This window comes from Anomaloglossus baeobatrachus, chromosome 7, assembly GCF_048569485.1.
Source record: "Anomaloglossus baeobatrachus isolate aAnoBae1 chromosome 7, aAnoBae1.hap1, whole genome shotgun sequence".
Taxonomy (NCBI): domain Eukaryota; kingdom Metazoa; phylum Chordata; class Amphibia; order Anura; family Aromobatidae; genus Anomaloglossus; species Anomaloglossus baeobatrachus.
The window spans coordinates 32,839,703-32,863,436 of NC_134359.1; the positions used below are offsets into that span (position 1 = coordinate 32,839,703).

At 43.1% G+C, this 23,734-nt stretch overlaps 1 protein-coding gene across 1 annotated transcript in view; it reads left to right on the forward strand.

Annotated features, from left to right (window-relative positions):
• EPC2 (enhancer of polycomb 2) overlaps nucleotides 1-23,734 on the forward strand; it is a 108,813-nt gene that overhangs the window by 35,937 nt on the left and 49,142 nt on the right. The window contains exon 2 of the mRNA XM_075317183.1: nucleotides 22,782-22,941. Coding sequence (XP_075173298.1) covers nucleotides 22,782-22,941 — 160 coding nt within the window. The remainder of the gene's footprint in view (nucleotides 1-22,781; nucleotides 22,942-23,734) is intronic.

Sequence of the window (23,734 nt, forward strand, 5' to 3'; positions counted from 1 at the left end):
ATGTCCTTTTTTTCTGGCATCACTGATGTTCCATGGACCACGCAGTGGTGTGGTCCGTGAAACACGTGCCAGAAAAAAACGTGCATTTAAAATAATAAACATTTTTACTCACCCGGCGTCCAGCGATGTCTTCTGCAGCCCGTTCTCCCCTGCTGCTTCTAAGCCGGCTGATTACTGTCGCGCATATTCATTATGCGCGACACATCCAACCCGGAAGCAGCTGCTGCGGGGGTCACCGCCGACCGGATGCTGCACCGCGGGAGGATTCAGCACCACGGAGAGCGGGAGCGCGCACAGGTGAGTTGATTGCTAAGTGCAATCACGGGCCACGGAGAACGGAGCCCGGATTGCACTTAGACAACCCACGTGTGCCGAGATTCACGGCACACGCAGGGACATGTGCGTGTTTTTACACGCCAGTGAAAAATGTCTGTGTTTTTCACTGACGTGTGAAACGGGCCTTTCTCTCTCCCTTTCTCTCTCTCTTTCTCTTTATTTCTCTCTTTCTCTCTCTCTCTCTTTCTCCCTTTCTCTCTTTCTCCCTTTCTCTCTTTCTCTCTCTTTCTTTCTCTTTTTTCCTCTCTTTCTCTCTCTTTCTTTCTCTCTTTCTCTTCCCTTTCTCTCTTCTCTCTCTTTCTTTCTCTTTTTTCCTCTCTTTCTCTCTCTTTCTTTCTCTCTTTCTCTCTCTCTTTCTCTCTCTTTCTTTCTCTCTCTCTCTCTCTCTCTTTCTCTCTCATAATTTTTTTTTTTTATTATTATTATTCTTAGGATCTGTCAACTAATTGTCAAGCCCTTATCAGAAAAGAACCTGGACCTGCGCCGCTTCTTTGCTTCTAGCCCTGGGTTCCCGATTTTGTGATATAAACTTGGCCTTACCCTGATGTATCTATTATTATTATTATTATTATTATTATTATTATTATTAATATATTGAAAATTAGTTGCAAAGCTTCACGAATTGTCAAGAGTATTTTCAATCTGTTGGTTTATGGCTGATTAAAGTTAAAGCTGCTGCAACACGTTGTTAGTGAGTAAATGAGTGCGTGCATGGAGGGCGGGATGATGCTCTTACCGCCCCTCCCTCTGTGTTTTCAGGCTCATTTACATGAATTTTCTAGCTATGTTTTCTTTGCACATGTTCATTACTCTACTTATATTTCTTTAACCCACACGGTCATATATTCTATTGAGCGACACCACTCGTCCTGACAATTTTCCTGTAGGCTAGTGAGAGAATACTGCAAGACTGTAACACTATGACCAATGTTTGATCTTGTGGACCCCGATGGGCCAGACCTGCATGCGATTCGGCTGATTTGTACAGTACCTTTACTTGTTACCATCCTGTTGGTCAGTATGGGTAAACTGGGGCAGATGTATCAGATTGCACTAGTAAAAATTGCTGGTGGCTTAATGACCTCTCAGGTTCCAGCTCTCATTTTTTATAATGGAAATTATTGCAGCAGCCTGATTGGTTGATGTGGGTAACGCTTCCTTTTTTGTTTGAAACACATTCAATTGTGCGTGAAAGTCTGTGAACCTTTCAGAATATTCGTGTATAAATTTGACCTAAAACTACCAGGGCTGTGGAGTCGGAGTCGGAGCTCATTTTGGTGGAGTCGGAGTCGGTATAAAATGCACCGACTCCGACTCCTAAAATATATAATAAAATTGGGGACAGTAGTGCAATGCAGAATGTGCTGAATATTTTACTAAATAATATTTTGTATAATGCTTATATTTAAGTGAAAAATTTATTGTAGTTCAATGTGAACATCAGACATTTTAATTATTTTTATGATACAATAATCAAGATATTTGGATAGAACATAAAATATATTTATTGGAATACAACTTTAGAACACAAAAAACTAATAAATTGTAAATATGTAATACAATATGCAATATATATATATATTACACACACACAAGATATATATGTAATCTACTGTATATTACATAGTGTATTACATATTTACAATTTATTAGTTTTTTGTGTTCTAAAGTTGTATTCCAATAAATATATTTTATGTTCTATCCAAATATCTTGATTATTGTATCATAAAAATTATTAAATGTCTGATGTTCACATACACATGTTCATGTACTACATTAAATTTTACACCTAACTATAAGCAATATATGTAGGAGCCGGAGTCGGAGCCGGAGTCTGAGTCGGTGCAAGAGAAATTGAGGAGTCTGAGTCTGAGTCGAAGGTTTGGCTTACCGACTCCACAGCCCTGAAAACTACAATAGGTTTTCATGCAAGGCAGAAATGTAGCCAGAAAACCAAATCGAACAAATGAGTCAAAAATACTAGAATTTGTAATTTTTTTTTTAACCCTTAATGACCCATGACATCTTAGTTGCCTCCCTGACTTTAATGCGGGCTCACACTCCAAGCCCACATCTTTCCCTGCTCATGTCGACTGATCTGATCAGCCACCATGTGCTTCTAACAGGTGCGGGTGGATCGGAAATCATCAGTTAGATCCCACTGTCAATCTCAGATAGCGGGATTTACCATGTGCCATTCTTCGCTGTCATTGGCAGACCTGGGCTGAGACCATGGGTTGTCATGACTGTCAGGGGTCAGCTGAAGACCCCCATGTCTGTCATGACAATCCTCCTGCCAGTCTCATTCATACGAGATGGTGATTTCTGCTGCTGCTTCCAAAAAAAACCCTACCGTATTTTCCGGACTATAAGACGCACCCTGGTTTTAGAGGAGGAAAATAAAATTTTAAGCAAAAAATGTGGTCATGACACACTATGGGGCGAGGATCTGCTGCTGACACTATTATGGGGCTAATGTCCCCAAATTCTCTACCAAGGTACCTCATCCTGGTAATGATCCTCCTGCCTTGTATATACAGTATATGTCCCTCATCCTGTTATACACCCCATCCTGCTATTTACAGTCATCCTGGCATATGGCTGTATCCTGCTATATACTGGCATGTGGCCGCATCCTGCTATATACTGGCATATGGCCGCATCCTGCTATATACCCCATCCTGCTCATATGGCCCCATCCTGCTCATATATCCCATCCTGCTCATATACCCCCATCCTGCTCATATACCCCCATCCTGCTCATATACCCCCATCCTGCTCATATACCCCCATCCTGCTCATATACCCCATCCTGCTCATATACCCCCCCATCCTGCTCATATACCCCCATCCTGCTCATATACCCCCATCCTGCTCATATACCCCCGTCCTGTTCATAATATACCCCCGTCCTGTTCATAATATACCCCCCGTCCTGTTCATAATATACCCCCCGTCCTGTTCATAATATACCCCCCGTCCTGTTCATAATATACCCCCCGTCCTGTTCATAATATACCCCCCGTCCTGTTCATAATATACCCCCCGTCCTGTTCATAATATACCCCCCGTCCTGTTCATAATATACCCCCCGTCCTGTTCATAATATACCCCCCGTCCTGTTCATAATATACCCCCCGTCCTGTTCATAATATACCCCCCGTCCTGCTCATAATATACCCCCCGTCCTGCTCATAATATACCCCCCGTCCTGCTCATAATATACCCCCCGTCCTGCTCATAATATACCCCCCGTCCTGCTATACAACCCCCATCCTGCTGTATACCCCCATACTGGTATACGGCACGCATCCTGTGGCACATAAAAAAATAAACTTTCATACTCATCTTACCTCACTCCCTGCAGCATCGCTCCTCCTCCGTCTGTGTCAGCAGCAGCGCTGGAGTGTGGAGCTGGCCACGATCCCTGCAGCATCGTGATGTCGTCCTGTCTGTGCCGACCGCGGCTGCGTGTGGACACAGCTAGTCTCCACATAGCTGCCGCCGGCACAGACAGGAGGACATCGCGGTGCTGCAGGGATCGTGGCCAGTGAGTTATACTGATTCACTGCACCCCTCGCTGATGATGATGCGCGGGGGTCAGTGAATACAGCCGCACATGATCACTCCAGGCTGTAGTTGCCAGGGCTGATCATGCGGGCAGGTTGTTTAATATGCGTGCATTCCCCGCCCATCTGTCAGCGCCGGCTTCAGCGATGAGATGATGGGCCTCCATATTAAATGAGCGGGTCCACGTGGTCACGGCAGGCTGCTGCAGCCTACACATGCCACCGATGACCCTCATTCCCCTCAGCCCTACATTCAGACTATATTTCGCACCCCCCACTTTCCCCCAAGATTTGGGGGCAAAAAAGTGCATCTTATAGTCCGAAAAATACGGTATACGTTTGATATTTACGCAATCATACGGACCTTGAGAACCATACTGCCAGATTAGTTTTATATTAAAATGAACACTGTAAATAAAAACACAAAAAACTAATGCTGAATTTCACTTTTTTTTTTTGGAATTCCCCCCCCCTTTTGATAGAATGAATGGTGTTTTTCAAAAGTACAACTCATCCCGCAAAAAGCAAGTCCTCGTATGGCTACATCGACGTAAAAAAATATAAAAAAAAAGTTATGGCTCTTGGAATAAGGGGAGGAAAAAAATTAAAAACACAAAAGCTAAATAAAAAAAACCCAAAATGCCCGGCTTTTAAGGGGTTAAGTTAGAAAAATGGCCCAATATCACCGGTCTGTGAGTGACATAAGTATGTGAACCTTTGCTCTGTCTCTGGTGTGGCCTCCTTGTTCAGCCATGACTGTATAAACCTTTTCCGGTATGTCATTAGTCCGCACATCGGTTGGAGGAATTTTAGCCCATTCCTCCCTACAAAACAGTTTCACCTTTGTTTATGCTGGTGGATTTTCCACTAAACATGTCTCCCTTATCTTTTTGGTTTGTCCAGATAATCTTTAGCAAACTGCAGATGGGCACCAATGCATTTTTTTTGTAGCGCAGTTCGTGCAATACATACAATAATTCAGTTATTTTCTGATAGTAGACTCATTAACATTCGCTAGTCTGAGTGAGGCCTTTAGTTGCTTAGAGGTTACCTTGGGCTTCTTTGTGACGTTTTGAACTATAACCTGCATTACTATTGTAGCTCAAATTCCTTGGAGATGATTTTGTAACCTTTCCCAGCCTGATGGGTATCAACAACTCCTCTTCTGAGGTCTTCAGAAATCTTCATTGTGTCATGTTACACTTCTAGGAATGAGTTTTGAAGATCAGACTTTGATAGATCCCTTTTGGGGTTTGTTCCCCCCTCCCCCCTCCCCCCTCCAAATAAAACAGGTCGCCTACTGACACCTGATTGTCATTCCTTTGATTGAAAACACCAGATTCTAATGTCACATTTAATTCATCTGTTAATCCAAAAATTCATATGCTTTCACCTCTCAGATTATGGACTAGTCACCTTGAATGTTTTTCTGAAATGCCGCAGTGTCCTAGTGTAAAACACGCCTGTGTGTTTCATTCTCGCAGCATTAACCTGATTTACAGATTCCTCTTTTAAAAAAAAAAAAAAAATATATATATATATATATATATATATATATATATATATATATATATATTTATATATAAACCCGTACTATCCGTCGGTGTGTGAATGAAAAGGGAATGTATGGTAGGATACCCAGGAAGACCCCACTTCTTACCCCGAGACATAAAAAAGCCAGGCTGGAGTTTGCCAAAACATACCTGAGAAAGCCTAAAATGTTTTGGAAGAATGTTCTCTGGTCATATGAGACAAAAGTAGAGCTTTTTGGGAAAAGCCATCAACATAGTTTGCAGGAAAAAAAAAAAAGAGGCATTCAAAGAAAAGAACACTGTCCCTACAGTCAAACATGGCGGAGGTTCCCTGATGTTTTGGGGTTGCTTTGCTGCCTCTGGCACTGGACTGCTTGACCGTGTGCATGGCATTATGAAGTCTGAAGACTAGCAACAAATTTTCCGGCATAATGTAGGGCCCAGTGTGAGAAAGCTGGGTCTCCCTCAGAGGTCATGGGTCTTCCAGCAGGACAATGACCCAAAACACACTTCAAAAAGCACTAGAAAATGGTTTGAGAGAAAGCACTGGAGACTACTAAAGTGGCCAACAATGAGTCCAGACCTGAACCCCATAGAACACCTGTGGAGAGATCTCAAAATGGCAGTTTGAAGAAGGCCCCCTTCACATCTCAGGGACCTGGACCAGTTTGCCAAAGAAGAATGGTCTAAAATTCCTGCAGAGCATTGTAAGAAACTCATTGATGGTTACCAGAAGCGGTTGTTAGCAGTTATTTTGGCTAAAGGTTGTGCAACCAAGTATTAGGCTAAGGGTGCCAATACTTTTGTCTGGCCCATTTTTGGAGTTTTGTGTGAAATGATCAATGATTTGATTTTTGTTTCATTCTCTTTTGTGTTTTTTCATTGCAAGCAAAATAAATGAAGATAATAATACCAAAGAATTTGTGATTGCAATCATTTTCAGGAAGAAACTGAGTATTCTCTGACAGAATTGCAGGGGTGCCAATACTTTTGGCCAGCACTGTATGATGAATATATTAATAGGACGTTACGGGGTTAATGCAATATTTGTCTGCAGTGTTTCGGGCACCCCACCCCCCCAAAAAAAAAAAAAAAAAATCATGCAATTGTATTGCAAATAATGTGGTGAAACATCAGGGGGAAATTATCGTCCCCGCCATTTCATGCAACAGTCCAGTCTTGAACCAATAGAAGTGCCATATGTATTATGAGGTTTCAGACATCTCCATAAAATCGGAGCGTTTTTGCATTTTCTGGCTCATGGACAGCCCTCTCCTTTCCATACGTTGCTGTGATTTTGCGTCAGTTTCCCGGTTTACATTGTATTAACTTTGTTGTAAGGTGTTTGGTGTCGCCCACTTTTACTCATTGCACCAACGTTTGTGACTTTAAGGGTAAGTTCACACAGTGCGTTTTTCGCGGCGTTTTTGTGCGTTTTTCGGGTGCGTTTTTGGGCTCAAAACTGCATGACTTTGCTTCCCCAGCAAAGTCTGAGTTTTCATTATTGCTGTCCGCACACAACTTTATTTTTTAAGCTGCATTTTTGAGCTTATGCAATGCATTGGAAAAATGCGGAAAAATGCAGCCAAAAACGCACCAAATCGCGGCAAAAACGCATGCGGTTTTTTGCCGCGTGCACGTTTTTGTGCGTTTTTAGCTGCCAAAAATGCACAAAAACGCAGCGTGTGCACATAGCCTTACGCTAGACAATGGGCATGGAAGAATGAATACAATTTCCCATTGTCTGTAAGCCTGCCTTGAAGGTTCATTCTCCATCCTTTTAAAGCCTATCCCCTTGTTAAGGAATAGATTGTAACTTGAGGATCGATGGTGATCAGACTGCTGGAATCTTCACCAATCTCAAGAACAGGGTTAAACGCTCATGCAGCAGCACCAATCCTTTTCCATGGGATTGCCGAAGATGGTCGAGCACTGTACTCGTTTATCTCCAGCAGTCCCTTAAGCAGGCTTTACACGCTATGACATTGTTAATGCGAAGTCGTTGGGGTCACGGAATTTGTGACGCACATCCGGCCGCATTAGCGATGCCGTTGCATGTGACACCTATGAGCGATTTTGCATCGTCGCAAAAAACGTGCAAAATCGCTCATCGGTGACATGGGGGTCCATTCTCAATTATCGTTACTGCAGCAGTAACAAAGTTGTTACTCGTTCCTGCGGCAGCACACATCGCTCCGTGAGACACCGCAGGAACGAGGAACCTCTCCTTACCTGCCTCCCGCCCGCAATTTGGAAGGAGGGAGGTGGGCGGGATGTCACGTCCCACTCATCTCCGCCCCTCCGCTGCTATTGGGCGGCGGTTCAGTGACGCTGCTGTGACGTCGCTGTGACGCTAAACGAACCGCCCCCTTAGAAAGGAGGAGGTTCGCCGGTCACAGCGACGTCGCTAGGCAGGTAAGTATGTGTGATAGGTCTGGGCGATGTTGTGCGACACGGGCGCAGCGATTGGCTCGTGTCGCACAACCGATGGGGGCGGGAACGCACGCTAGCGATATCGGTATTGATATCGCAGCGTGTAAAGCGACCTTTAGGCATTGAATATGTAGGTGCCAGCGCTGCTCCATTCTGATAAGATGTTTCAGAGCCGAAGTCTCAAGATCAGCCTTCAGATCTCAGCAATTCAGAAGGTATCTCCTAGATAGGTGTTAAGTGTTAAAAGCAGGGCTGTGGAGTCGGAGTCGGAGTCGTGGAGTCGGAGTCGGAGTCGGAGCTCATTTTGGTGGAGTCGGAGTCGGAGTCGGTATAAAATGCACCGACTCCGACTCCTAAAATATATAATAAATTGGGGACAGGAGTGCAATGCAGAATGTGCTGAATATTTTACTAAATAACAACATTTAGTATAATGCTTATATTTAAGTGAAAAATTTATTGTAGTACAATGTGAACATCAGACATTTAATTGTTTTTATGATACAATAATCAAGATATTTGGATAGAACATAAAATATTTATTGGAATACAACTTTAGAACACAAAAAAACTAATAAATTGTAAATATGTAATATATATAATATATATATATATATATACAGTGTATATACACACACACAAGATATATATGTAATCTACTGTATATTACATAGTGTATTACATATTTACAATTTATTACAGTTTTTTGTGTTCTAAAGTTGTATTCCAATAAATATATTTTATGTTCTATCCAAATATCTTGATTATTGTATCATAAAAATTATTAAATGTCTGATGTTCACATACACATATTCATGTACTACAATAAATTTTTCACCTAACTATAAGCAATATATGTAGGAGTCGGAGTCGGAGTCGGAGTCGGAGTCGGAGCCGGAGTCGGAGTCGGAGCCGGAGTCGGAGCCGGAGTCGGAGTCGGAGCCGGAGTCGGAGCCGGAGTCGGAGTCGGTGCAAGAGAATTTGAGGAGTCGGAGTCGGAGTCGGAGTCGAAGGTTTGGCTTACCGACTCCACAGCCCTGGTTAAAAGGTTCATTAAGTTCAAATTAATCAGGCTCAGTGTTTCTCCTGACGTAATCTGTTGGAGAAGAGTTCCCCCAGTAAACAAAAAGTGCGGTGCCGGTCCCTCTGAAATCAGCAGGTTTGGCTGACCTATATCTAATGTTCATGGAGGCCTTAGCCTTGCTTGGATTTTTTCATATTGCATAGTTTTGTCAGTACATTTACCTTCTTAAGACTAAAGAAGCCGATGAGTTGAATCTTGAAAGCCGGGTGACACCATGATGAAAGAGCGAGGAAATTGTCCATCTCGGGCTCTTTGTAATTTAGATTTCACTTTCCAAGCAGACAGTCGCGTGACTCATGTGTTGTACTAAACACCTCTACTATGCCGGGGTAAAACCTTCCTGCTCCGGTGGATGGAGGCATGGGCGCCGCTTCTGTCATAGGAAATTGTGTATATAGATCAGCTGTATCGCCTATAAAACGTCCAATAAGCGTGGTAATATACTTCTTCATTTATTACCAGCACACTTTCCTGTGCGAGGACACCAATGAGATCAGAACAATGCAAGGTTCAATAAAGCAATCAAAAACACTTCATGGTAAAAAAAAAAAATCCCAAACAGATAAAATACAAATTTACTCCATTAAAATGCACTTAATCTTGAATATTTCCTCTTTATCACACATGCCAGTATATTGCATTCATTAGGGATGAGTGAACCCAAATATTAAAGTTTGGGGTTCGTACCGGACACCGGGTGTCTGGGACTCGGATGCGAACAAAGACTTAAAAAAAAAAAAAAAAAGTGTCTGTTTTCAGAATTTGGGTCCTGTTCGTATGTTATTAAAGTTTGGTGAAAGGCTACAGTGCAGTCAATCAACAAGCTTTATTTCATGTGGACGTTGCCTGTCTCCTGCTGTGAACAAAACAGAAAAAAAATTACATGGACTCCTGCCTGTTTTTGATAATTAACTGAAGTAAAGCAGATAACTGGGGGCTGAGATTATCGGGCTGGGAAGGCCCATTTGTTAGTTGGCCCTTCCGAGCCTAAAAATAGCAGCCCACAGCCACTCCATTAGATGCTCAAATTCTGGCGCTTTGTCCGGCTCTTCCCGATTGCCCTGGTGCAGTGGCAATCTGTGTAATATTTGTGGGGGTTGATGTCAGCTGTGAATTGACAGGCATAAAGCCCAGGGGATAGTAATGGAGAGGCGTCTATGAAACACACCCATTAATAGCGCAGTGTATACAGTTAAAAAAATGCACGCACAAGTGAAAAAAAAAAAAAAGTTTATTGAATAAAGACTCCTCCACACACCCTTGTTCACTGATTTATTAATTAACTAGTAATCTTGGACGTTCTGATGTAATCCAGTGGAATAATGTCCCACAACGCTAATTGATTCCTATGGAGCTTGCGTTCTGGTAACTTTTTCAGAATGAAGCTCCATGGGTCACGACTAGTCAGCAGTAGGTACTGAATTTGTCACAAGCGGTGACATCACTGCCTTACTGACATCACCGTCCGTGAGAAATTCCGGCCTTCCACTGACCAGCAGCGAACTATGGAGCTTCATTCTCAGAACCTAGCTCCATAGGAATCGATGGGAAAGGGCAAATAACCAATTACCTTATCAGCCCCCACCTGTCTGATTTACCTTGGCTGGTTAGAAAAAATAGGGGGCTCTCACGTGTTTTTGTTTTGTTTTTTTAAACAATTAAAAAAACAACAAAAACAGCCAAGGTAAAGCTGATAACTGAGGGTTGTAGCCCACAGTTGTCTGCTTTATCCGCGCTGGTTATCAAAAATAGGTGGGAACCCATATAATTTTTTTTATTTATTCTTTGTCTATGTTTGCAGGGCAATTGCCTCCATTTTGCTTCCTTTTGCATCCCATCCCTTACTACAACCATTTTACAGAACAGATTAAATCTCAATTGCATTATATGGGGGTTAAGTTTGAGTCTCGAATCAAATTTTTTAACTAAAGTTAGGGCAAACCCGAACTTCCACAGGTCCGTCTTCCCTAGTATTCATGCATTAATGTTGTGATCTGTCCTGCTTACGGTCACCAGCTTCTACCTGACCCTGGGTTTCGCCTGTCAGCTTCTTCATAGGGCAAAGCTTCCTCGGTTAGCAGCTGACGTGCTGCGTGTTTGACATATAAATTTTATTTGCTTTTAATTCATTTATTCCTGTGAGTAGAATTTAAAAATATAAAAGCTAATTGTCTGGCAGGTCTGCTCTATGTACGATTGTTTTCTAAGGAAAACTTGGGACATTATCGTTGGCGGAGATTGCTGGAACTACTAGTCTCAGCAATATCATGGAAGTATGACAAAGAGGGAGGAATCCAGATGATGTGAATTCGGCTCTATAGACTGTTGTAACGCCGTTGTTCATACTTGTTGCTGCTGACCATGGAGGAACTTCAGGTTCCAAGGAAAAAAAAAAGTTTCTTTTGCTGCAATTGAGACATTGACTATTGTGTGGTTCGGAGGAGATGACATGAAAGATTTGCACAATCTGCGTCTCAATTGTGTCTCAGTTCAGGGATTTAGAAATGATCTGTGCATTCAGTGTACTATGGCCGCAGGTGCTCATAAGCTTGTGGTCGGCAGGGAACCTGGTTGTACAAATGCATCTTGAGATTTACTGAATGTATCAATTGAGGCCTATAAGCCTTCATGTGCTCTGGATGCAGCCCCTCCCATAGACAGAGCGGGGGCTGCATCCAAAGCGCACAAAAGAAGTGACATCTCACTTTTTTGAACGCACGGATTTTGTCAAATTTTTTACTCTGAAAATGCTGCGTTCAAAAAAGCATTGTGTGCAAGGATTATGCACAATCTTCATAGATTGTGAAGGGGACGCATGCATTTATGCTGCAGTGCTAGACTCGGCGTAAATGCATGCAATACGCACACGTGCGCACACAGCCTTAGGGTGCGTGCCCACGATCAGTGTGTGCAGCGTTTTGGACGCAGCATGCTTCAGCTGCATCCAAAACGCTGCGTTGTACAGTACAAGCATAGTGGATGGATTTCTAGAAATCCTGTGCCCCCTGTGCTTGCTTTTTCTGCAGAAAATACTGACCTGAGTTGCGTTTTTCCAAGCCGCGGCATGTCAATTGTTTCCCGTGGAATCGCATGCGGCCTCCGTAGGGAGAACACCAGCGACAGACAACAGCGCACTGAACCCTGATCGTGAGCACGAGCAGCTGCGGTCTCCTGCGTTCTGCAGAGGAGACTTGCGGCCCCGCAGGAAGTCCTGATCGCGGGCACTTACCCTTACACATGGCAAGAGGTTTTTGACTTTGCAGCTAGGTATATAGGAGCGTACTTTATTTAAATCATTATCCTAGTTGAAAACTGTAGATATTGAGTGTGAATCATTTGCGCTTTTTTTTTTTTTTTTGCTCCACATTCTTCAAAACGCACATGTGGTTCATGAATTTTGTGGAAAAATCCAAAATGTTTTTATTTTTGTCTCCTAACCTTTTATTGACTTTCTAGAGCAAAAAGTGTCATTGGGCTAAAAAGTTACAAAATGTGTATAAAAAAAAAATAAAGGAAAAAAAATAAAAAATTCAGGCATACATAAAATAGATCAAGGATAGAGTGCAATTTTTTAAATAGTCACAATTGATTAATCAGCTGGAAAACATCTGGAAACCTCAAACCTCGGCCACTATTACGAAGATATATATATAAAAAAAAAAAAAAAAAAGCGCATGTAAAATAGACTAGACTTTTGAAAAAATGCAAAAACTAGACAAAGGAGCAATTGCAATAATAAGTTATGACCATAGTCTGATGTACTTTCCTATACAGGAGCCCACTATAGTGACTGCCTATGTATGACGTATAGCCATATTATATACTATAGGACTTTTTATATAATTTTTTTGTGGATGCTAACAATTGGTACGTCTGAATAAGGACTAAGGCTACTTTCACACATCCGGTTTGAGCAGTGCGGCTCAATCCGGCTGTGAAACCTATGCAACGGATGCGGCGAAAACACTGCATCCTTTGCATAAGTTTTTACATGCGGCCGGTCCGGTTTTTTCCGGTTGTGGCATGCTACTGAGCATGCGCAGTGGTTAGAAACCGCATGCGGCGGCCGGATGCGTTTTTTTCCGCATCCGGCGTCCATAGGCATGCATTGAAAATGCGCCGCAGCGGCCGGATGTGGCACGATGCGGGTTTTTTTGCCGGACAAAAAAACATTGCTAGACACGTTGCCTCCGGCCGCCGCTTTGATAAATTTTGCCGCATCCGGAAAAAAACGGACCGAACGCAAGCCATCAGGTACAATCCGGTAACAATGCAAATCTATGGGGATAAAACGGATGCGGTACCGGATCCGTTTTACCCGTTTTTTTCCGGATTGTACCTGATGGGAAAAAACTGATGTGTGAAAGTAGCCTAAATCTGGAGATTTCCCCCAGACTCTGAATGTAAAAGCTTGAGCCATACCTTCCAATCTATAGTATTAGGCTACTTTCACACATCCGGTTTGAGCAGTGCGGCTCAATCCAGCTGTGAAACCTATGCAACGGATGCGGCGAAAACACCGCATCCTTTGCATAAGTTTTTACATGCGGCCGGTCCGTTTTCTTCCGGTTGCGGCACGCTACTGAGCATGTGCAGTGGAAAAAACCGCATGCGGCGGCCGGATGCGGTTTTTGCCGCATCCGGCGTCCATAGGCATGCATTGAAAATGCGCCGCAGTGGCCGGATGCGGCGCGATGCGGTTTTTTTTGCCAGAGAAAAAAAACGTTGCAGGGAACGTTCTATCCGGCCGCGGCATCGGCTAAATCTGCCGCATGCGGCAAAAACCGGACCGAACGCAAGCCCCTGCGGCACAATACGGCACTAATGTAAGTCTATGCAAAAAAACCCGCAACCGGCATCACAAAAAACGGTTGCGGTTTTTCTGCAGAACACCGTATTGTGCCGCAGAGCAAAAACCGGATGTGTGAAAGTAGCCTTACCCGGGGTGTAAGTGCGAGTCTGCACTGTATATATACCTCCCTGATTGTTCCACTCTTATGAAATAAAAAGATGGCAGCGCAATAAAATGCATTTGGATATGTAATGACCATGGCGGCAGTAATGATTTATTCGGTCATCAGTCATTTCTGCATTATTCATCGTTGGCGTCCACTTCCCCCCACGGCAGACGCTGCGCAGATCATACTGTATGGCATCCAGACCCGACTCCTGGCTCTGCCCCTCGCACGGCGCCCGCAGGGTCTCTCCACCCTGGGATTAGAATTCATTAAAACAAATGCTAATTTAGATTTTTCTTTCTCAATTAGTCCGCTCTCTGCCTGAAAGGTCATTTGCACACACAACGTACTATCACCGGCCCTTCCACCCACGCAGATGCTCCCCTCCTATGGTATATGGAGGGATCATTAACGAGGATTTAGGATTCCTCCAGATATTGGTTATCGTTATCTTCCATACCAACAGTGCCCCATGGGTGAAGTCTCTATTTTTCTTTTCCTTTTGGTTTCTGATCTCTGCCCCTGAGACTCGGATCGTCCTATGAGCCGTTGGCTTCTTTCTGTTTGCTCCATTCACATGTACATTTGTTTGCTCTCGTGGCAGCAGGGTAATACTGTGTATATTTGGGATAAGTCAAAATTGCAATTAAATTACATTTCATGCTTCATCTGTTCTGGAAATTGTTCTCTCCTGTTTTCTCTTTACATTTGTAATAAGCGGATTCCTTGTAATACGTTTCTATATTTTTATATCACGGAGAGCGAAAGGAGTCGTGTATGGCGGCATAGAGGACTATGGCTGCTTATGATTGCGGGCCAAAAATGCCTGACAGGGGCCCAATGGTGCTCCCCACTCTCTGCACATGCCCATTGACTTCTATGGGATTCCTAAAATGCTGAACTCTTCCATAAACTATTTATCCATGGATGGTGGTCAGGGGACCCTCATTATCAGGATAGATGGGAGTACCACCCTTGGGACCCACAAATATCAGGTATATCCTGATCTTGAGATGAGAATACCTCTATGATAAAGTATAGAATATTAAGAACAGTTATTTCTCAGGCCTTTAATGGTAATTTTTTCCAATTTTGTGCGCTCTTTTTTTTTTTTTTTTTTTTTTTCTTCCTCTGCAGCACTCTGGCCCTTACGGTCTTTCCTAAGTGTCTATTCTGGGTTTTTTTGGGGTTTTTTTTTTTTTTTCCCCTTCAGAAGGGGAGAAGTAGAATATTTATGTATGGAGATATATCATTGTTATAAAAAAAAAAAAAAAAAGCAGATTTAATAAAGATTGCAAGTGGTTTAGGCGTGTTGTATGCATTGAGAGCGTGCCTCCGTCACCTGTAGAGCACTTTACATTGTGGCCATGTGAGAAAAACAATTGTATACTGCCAAACCTCTTACAGCCTGGATGAGTATAGGGTATGGACACCATCGGGGGCATTTTCTTGGACCTATATGAGGTGAAAATAGTTTTTGCCATTTGATTTAATTACAAATTTTGCACAGTTTTTTGCCTTCTATGGCCTCTGTACTGAATTGTTTGTTGCTGGCTGCAGAATGAGTTACCTGAGAATCCATCAGTGAGCTCATTCTGATGGGAGTTTAATTTTTGTCTTCCTTTTGTGAGCTCCTTAGCGGATTTATTACACAGACCACATCAAACATCAGCTGAACCTTAATGTGGTCACAAGCACTGATGTTATTGAGAAGGGATCTCTGCCTGGAAATCTCTTCTCAGAAACCGGACGTGTGGTCTTAGTAAGTGGGTTGTTTCCTCCTATTTGGTGATGTGGGTGCCTGAGTGCTGCCGGCACTGGAGCCTTAGGGGCTGGCACTGAGGACTGTAATACTCAAGCCAGCCCCCTTGTGGTGTGAAGCCACCTATTAATGGAAGGTTCGCCTGATATTGCTTCTCTGTAAGGGCCGGGGGTTTTAGTTGCATGTACCGTAATATCTTTGTAAATATTTGGTAAAATTTCTGTTCTGTGAATGGCGATAAATTCAGCAGCACGAGCAATGACTGGACGACTCGTGATCTGTTTCATCGCGCGGTCAGTCTATGAAATGAGAGGATAGCCATCGACCGTTCTAACTTAGGCTGGTTTCACACATCAGTTTTTTGGCATCAGGCACGATCTGGCGAAAAAACTGATGCGACGGATCCGGCGGAAGAAGGGATCAGTTGCATCACTTTTTTCCATCAGTTCCTTCAGTTTTTTGATGGATCCGTTGTGATACTGATCATTCTCACTTCAAAAAACCGGATCCGGTAGCCGTATCTGTTTTTTGCTGCATTACGCCGTCCATAGGCTTCTATTATAAAACACACCATATGGTGCCGAATCCGGTGCAATATGGTTTTTTGCCGAAGACAAACATTCCCCTCAGTGTTCCAAATTTTGCTGGATCCGGCGAAAGCCGGATGGAACGCAAGGCCATCCGGTACAATCCGGCGCTAATAGAATGAGGGAAAAACCGGATCCGGCGGCAACAGACACCGGATCAGTTTTTTTCAGGTTTTTGCCGGATTGTGCCTGATGGCAAAAAACTGATGTGTGAATGCAGCCTTAGGCTGGTTTCACACATTAGTTTTTTGTCGTCAGGCACAATCCGGTGAATTGCGGATAAAACGGATCCGGCGTTGGATCCGTTTTATTCCCCATAGACTTGTATTAGTGCCGTATTGTGCCGGCTGACCTTGCGTTTCATGTGGCGTCTGCCGGATCCGGCGAAATGTCTTCGTCCGTCTGCCGGAAAGGACGCAGCATGGAACGTTTTTTTGTCTGCGTAAGTATAATGGAAGCCTATAGGCGCCAGATCCGTCGTCATCTGTCATATGACGGAATCCAACGACGGATCCGGGTTTTTGAACTCAGTATCACAACGGATCCGTCAAAAAAAAACGGAAGGACCAGACGACGGATCCGTTTTTTCGCAGCATCCGTTGCATCAGTTTTTTCGCTGGATTGTGCCTGATGGCAAAAATCGGATGTGTGAACTTAGCCTTACACGAGCCCGTACGGCACCATTTCTATGGCTTTGTTTCCTTGCATTACGGCTCCTAGTTCATTACATGATTTTAAGTACAGTTTGGAGTAAGCGACCGTCAGCGATGAATGAATCTGAGACCGTCGCATCACAGCCATCACTGGCTACACACAAAGATGAATGGGCTCAGCCCTAAAACTGCAATTTCCATGTTTAGTCTTAATGAGGAAACAACAAATTGTAAAATCTGACGAGGAAATTGTGCTGCCGTTCATGACTGATGTGGTGGTGGGAGGCCATCATGTCAGGGTGGGGGATGGAGCCGCTACGTGCTGGGATTGAAGAAAAGGTTATTTAACTAAGAGCCGACGCTCCGATGCCGCCTCCTGCGACTCTCTATGGGGGGAACGTGGCTGCGGGCATCTAATAGCCTGGTCCGCAGGGTTTAGCTTTTCTGTACATGTACACAATGGGGAGTCGTGTATAAAAAGTGTCATTTCCACTTCAGCCCTGGACATAGAGAATATGCTGCAGATTTGTCTCCACGGTGCGGAGTATCAGGAGGAAATTACATGGGAACACAGGAAAGCCAAATTTACTACCACAAGGAATTGCATATTACCCCCAGACAACGAGGGCTCATCACATGGGACGATGTGCAGGGTCTGTGTAGAGCAGACCTCTATAAAAGAAAAAAACAAAACAAACAAAATAATGGCAGGAGATAGCAATTATTTTTGGTGGCTTTTTAAATTTTTTTGTTAAGGAAATGTCTTCACAATTTCGCTATGGCAGTTACTGTGGTGGAAATAAAAGGGTTGTGCATGTTGGATTTCAGCATGTCCAATCCTTTTGTTGACATCGGAGATGTCACTGCCCTCAACACGTGTCCAATTGGCTAAGGAAATGTGCACATGTATTGGGGGGGCTTGGAAGGAAGAAATGACAGCCAAATGAGGGTCAGCCACATAAAACGTATAATCGCCGGGGGGGGGGGGGGCGGTGTCTGATTATTGGATCACAAATGACCCCTGTGTGACTGGAGTGGCTATAGGACTACTGCTCCGTTCATGGGCTATAGGAGTGGTGTTCGCACAGGGGACAAGGCCCCCATTCTTGGGATCAGTGGGGGTCTCGGCAGCCAGACAGTGAGCGATAAGAGCTGATAAATGATCATCACAATTTCTGGCCATTGTGAGAGTATATTTAAGGAAGAGTTTTTTTGTTTTTTTTTTTTTAAGGGGGGATAAAGAGTATTCCAAGGAGCCCATCTTGTCTCATAGCTTTGTACAGAAATATTTCTGATGGCGTAAGAATATGCCAACATATTATAAAGCGGTAATGCTAATAATTAGTTCTGAAAGTATTTTGAACGCAGCGACCGGGTAGAGGAGCAAGGTGGCTGGAGTTTTTTCAGCTCCAGGCCTTTGCCTCCGCGATGGGCTCCAATGGCCGAGTTCGAGATACCTGTAGTGCCTTTGAAGACTTGTTTGTGGAGGAGGTCCAGCCCGAGCGTCCGGTTTCCCTGCTGTACAGTATTCTTAATGGAGTTGGGATCTCGGGCAAACGAGGCTACCAGTAGGCTTGGGAAAGTGAGTTGAAACAACATATTTCGTCGGTTGAATGGGAAAAGTGCTTTTCATTTACACATAAGTTGTCAGCCACGTGCTCCGCACAGGAGAAGAGCTTTAACATTTTAACAAGATGGTAGCAGTTTCCATCTAAACTTCATTCAATATTCCCCTCTGTGTCGGCGCTGTTTTGTAGATGTGGACGGGAGGTTGGTACAATGACGCACATTTGGTGGGAGTGTGACGGAGTGAAGCAGTTCTGGAAGAAAGTTCTCATGAATTACCAGCTTATTAGGCTAGTTTCACACTTGCGTTGGACGGCTTCCGTAACATTGCGTTGTGTGACGGATGCGTTGCATATAGTGGCACAACGGACGCTACAGATCGTACAAAACAACGGAAGCTTTTTTTTTTTTTTCTTTACAGTTTTACCGACAGCAGACTATTGTGAACGATCAGCTGAGCGCTCTCAATAGCCGACGGCCGGTCGCTCAGCTGAGCGCTCTCACATGGTGGCGGGCGCTCAGTTGATCACTCTCACATGCCGGCGGGCGGGCGCTCAGCTGATCGCTCTCACATGGCGGCGGGCGGGCGCTTAGTTGATCGCTCTCACATGCCGGCGGGCGGGCGCTCAGTTGATCGCTCTCACATGGCAGCGGGCGGGCGCTCAGTTGAGCGCTCTCACATGCCGGCGGGCGCTCAGCTGATCGCTCTCACATGGCGGCGGGCGGTCGCTCAGTTGATCGCTCTCACATGCCGGCGGGCGGGCGCTCAGCTGATCGCTCTCACATGGCGGCGGGCGGGCGCTCAGCTGAGCGCTGTCACATGCCGGCAGCCGGGCGCTCAGCTGAACGTTCGGCCACCGAGAGACAAAATTAAAGTTTGTGATTTAAAAAAAAAAAAAAAAAAAAAAGAGCATGCGCAGTGAAATCCTACGGATTGCGCTGCTCAAAAAAAGTTACATGCTGCGTTTCTTCCACCCGACGCAGCGTCAAAATAACGACGCTGCGTCGTTTATCGGATGCAACGCTGACACTTGCGTTACAGTGCGTTGTCCATACAAGTCTATGGAGAATAGCGCAGAGCGTTAACGGAGTGCGCTATTCTCCATAGTGACGGACTGCGCTGAACGCAAGTGTGAAAGTACCCTTACTGTGAAAACAGTAGAAAACTGTCCCAAGATAACACTCCTCTCCCTCCTGCCTCACTCAATTACACTATATGGAGAGAAGGTATGCACACCAGTGACTATGCAAGGGGAATATATGAAAAGCAGAAACTGCTGTGTGAATACTGACATGAAAAATCCAATAGCTAAATGAAAGGATGAAAATATGAAAAATGGAATCTCCATTACTGCCATGAACATATGAATCAAGAGAAATTTAGCTACTGAATTGATCAATGCAACAGAGCCCCAACACTACGCCAAAGTATCACTCAATCACATGCCATAAGCGAGAGATCCTGCGTTTCTGCCAGACGGCGGCGCGCTCCGTCATACCAAGATACTGGAAAACCCCCACATCTCCTATTTCCGAGTGGTGTGTGGAGATGACAAATATCTGTAGGATGGAGGAGCTCTCTGGCGACACCGCCGACACTAGGGAAAGGTTCTATAGGACCTGGAGCGAATGGATAGTGTTTAGGGATTCACCAGATTTTCATAAACTGTTTTAATAAGGTAGATCCCAGAGGAATCCCCCCTCCCGCTCCCCTCTTGACCTTCCTTTCCCTATATTTCCCTTTCCCTGTTTACCCATTACGGTTCTCTCAGGCTCCAACTTTACCCTACTGTAACTTACTTTAACCTAGATTTACTTTTCTTGATTTAGGTCCCTCACCTTCCCCCCCCCCTTTTTTTTCCTTTTTTTATTTCTTTTTCTCTTCTCTTCTTTCTATCTATTCTATGCCTTCTCTCTCTCTCGTATCCTTATACACTTAATGCTCATAATATTTACTTCTAGTTCTCTAAATAAGAATAACAAGGGATATAACATTATTGATAGATTCTGATTGTAATATTATACTCAGGAGCGGAGGAATTACTTTGTTTGTTCTTTCTCATTCTATATACCGTAATTTCTGCTCCCGAGATTGCCTTTACTAGTATTGGCGACTTGAGCGTTACCACAATTTTTGAATATTTGAGTATGAGTATTTGTTTTGCAGTAACGATTGTTTGATTATTAACACATGCATCAGAAGATATGATGATGATAATTGATCATTGACAGGTTCCATACATGATTTTGGATATCTGCTTATTGCTCTATTCAAATGATTTTGTCTTTGCCTTTATTTCTGTTATTTTGTTTAATAAATTCAATAAAAATAGATTGAACATAATTAGTTTTGAAAGAGACGCAATATGTTTGTTTCCAATTAGTAGCTTGTAGAGACTTTGTTACTAAAGAAATGTGAAGAACAATTGATCTTATCCTGGGTGGAAAATCCTCAGTCTCTAAGGAGAGAAGAGCTAAATGGGGAGAACATGGAACAACTGGGTTCCAAATTTTATTTAGTAAATTGAAGATTTCATCCCATAAGGTTTTTTTTTAGTTTGGTACATTCCCAGAATATGTGGCAAATATTTCCTTTATAGCCACAATCTTCCCAATAGAGATCCGAGGAAATTCGGTAAAGTCTTACTGGGATAAATACCATTTCGTAAAGGTTTTTTAATAATGTAGAGACAGAGACCCTGATTCCAGCGATGTGTCACTTACTGAGCTGTTTGCTGTCCTTTTGATAAAATCAATGTTTTCTTTGCTGCAGATCTAGCTGTTATACAGAGCTCATGAATATGCTGGACTACCTGCAGCACGCCAAGTAGTCCTGTCATGATAATCTCCTGCTGATAAGTGATTTTATCAAAACTGCACTAAGCAGCTCAGTATGTGACACATCGCTGGAATCAGGATCTGTGCCCCTACATTGTGCTGCTTTCAGATTAGGTGGCAAAAACCTGTTGACAGATTCCCTTTAATTGCTTTCTGCCATTTTTTTTCTGGGCTGAAATGTAAATTAAGATCTATTTCCCAGCTAATCATTAAGTTTTGAGACTCAAGCATCATTGTTGTATAACAAATAAACATTTTGATATAAATATTTTTTTATTTTAAAAGGTATAAATATAATTCTTAAGTTGTAATAGGTGCAATATAGCTTAAATTGACCTAGTTTTTTTTTTCCTTTTTTTTTTCCGATGTCCCTCCTTTTTCCAAGGTTGCCTTTTCCTCTTCCTTTTTTGTATTTCATTTCATTTTTACAAAATGTTGTATTTGTTTAATTTAAAATGTTCCCAAAATTAAAAAAAAAAAAAAAAAAAGGATGTGATAGATGTTTATGGGACTACCATTTCAGCTATTGGATGATGGTGGGTAGGCTGGCTATGCCATCAAACAATATATCCAGTAACATTTTTTTCAATAAAAATATCAATAACAGTAGAATATTCATTATCTCGGGATAGTGGACACTTCCTTGGCCCCTTTTTTTGCCGGGGCAAATCTTTATAAGCAGAGCCATATTGGACTGTATGAACAGGACTTCTTTTCAGTTTGGGTCGTCCTCCTTCTCCCTTCAGCTCTTGTCCCATTGTCTTCTCGTATCGGCAGACTACGTCTTTTCTTGCTTTATAGTCACCACTTTTTAAACAGAGATGGAAGCCATGACAGTCTGTAAGATTGACATATAACCATATATGCAGGGAAGACTGGCCCGGTGTGCGGTGCCATCTGGTGCCGCCATTGTTTCGTTACCGGTACAGCCGGGCACAGTAGTCATATCCACTATAGATAGACATCAGGTGAATGAACGTAACAATAAGTAACAGGAATTCAAGGTTGATTGATGAAGCCCCCCTCCCACCCCCTCCCTCTCTATTAGATTGATCGGGCTGCCTGTCCTTTTGTATTTACAGCCTCCTTATATATCACTGTGATGTCCTGGGATATACGTGTGCATGCATAGCGGCAGCTGATTAGGGACGTGGGGGGACGCTGATGTCATTTATCTGCTGGGTGATGGGGTCTTCACTGATGATTGAAGAAATTGAGCTTCTGTTTTAGGTTTGGGTGGGGGGGGGGGGGGGTTGTAATAATGTATGGTAATATTGTAGCCCTGCAAATCTTGTCTCTGCAAAAAAAATAACTAAAAATCTGTAAAAAGCCTTCCAAAAACAAAAGGCTATGTTCACACTTGTCACAATGCTCATTCGTCGGCTTATTTGATGGTTTATCGCCTGATTTTTTTTTTTTTTTTTTCATCTCATAGTAAATGTTCTCTTCTTTGCCGTTTACAGGAACATCACTTACAGCGCGCTATCTCGGCACAGCAAGTTTTTAGAGAAAAGAAAGAAAGCATGGTCATTCCCGTTCCTGAAGCCGAGAGCAACGTCGTCTACTACAGTCGCCTGTACAAAGGAGAGTTTAAGCAGCCCAAGCAGTTCATTCACATTCAGCGTAAGTGCCCGCACTCCGGTGCCATCCTGCCAGTGATCACACAGGCCGCATCTGTTACTGAGCCACCTGCCCGCTCACACAGGAAGCCAAGTCTCCCCGCTCCCTGCCGTATAAACGTGGCTCTGTTACCCTCTTGTCAGATTTAGCCTACTGGAAATAGTCTCGTCAGTATCCTTGGGTTCTTTGGGATATAACGTGCCATCCAGAGGAGAAGCAACAGCAAGCTCGAAAACCCTGCACAAATAAATAGATACCTCCCGTGGTCCAGCGCTGTGTCACTGCTGCCACCCATCTCACTGTTTGGCCGCAGCGGTGACAACACTGAAGCCACTTACTGGGCCAATGTATAGACAGCACAAGCTGCTGTGTTTAGTAATCGGCTGCAGCGATGGACATAATGTCACTGCTGCCATCAAACAATATATATATTTATTATAAATACTATGTGTCTGTATGTGTGTTTATGTATGTGTGTGTGTGTGTGTATATATATATATCTATCTATATAATATCTCTCTCTCTATATATATAATATATAATATATATAGAGAGAGAGAGAGATATTATATAGATATATATATATATAATACACATACACACTATAATATATATATATATATATATATATATATAGATATATATATATAATATAGATATATATATACACACACATATATATATATATATATATATATAACACTGCATATATAATATATATGTGTGTATTATATTACATTACAAGGTGTGTAATGTAATATATGTGTATATATGCGTTTGTGTGTATGTATATATA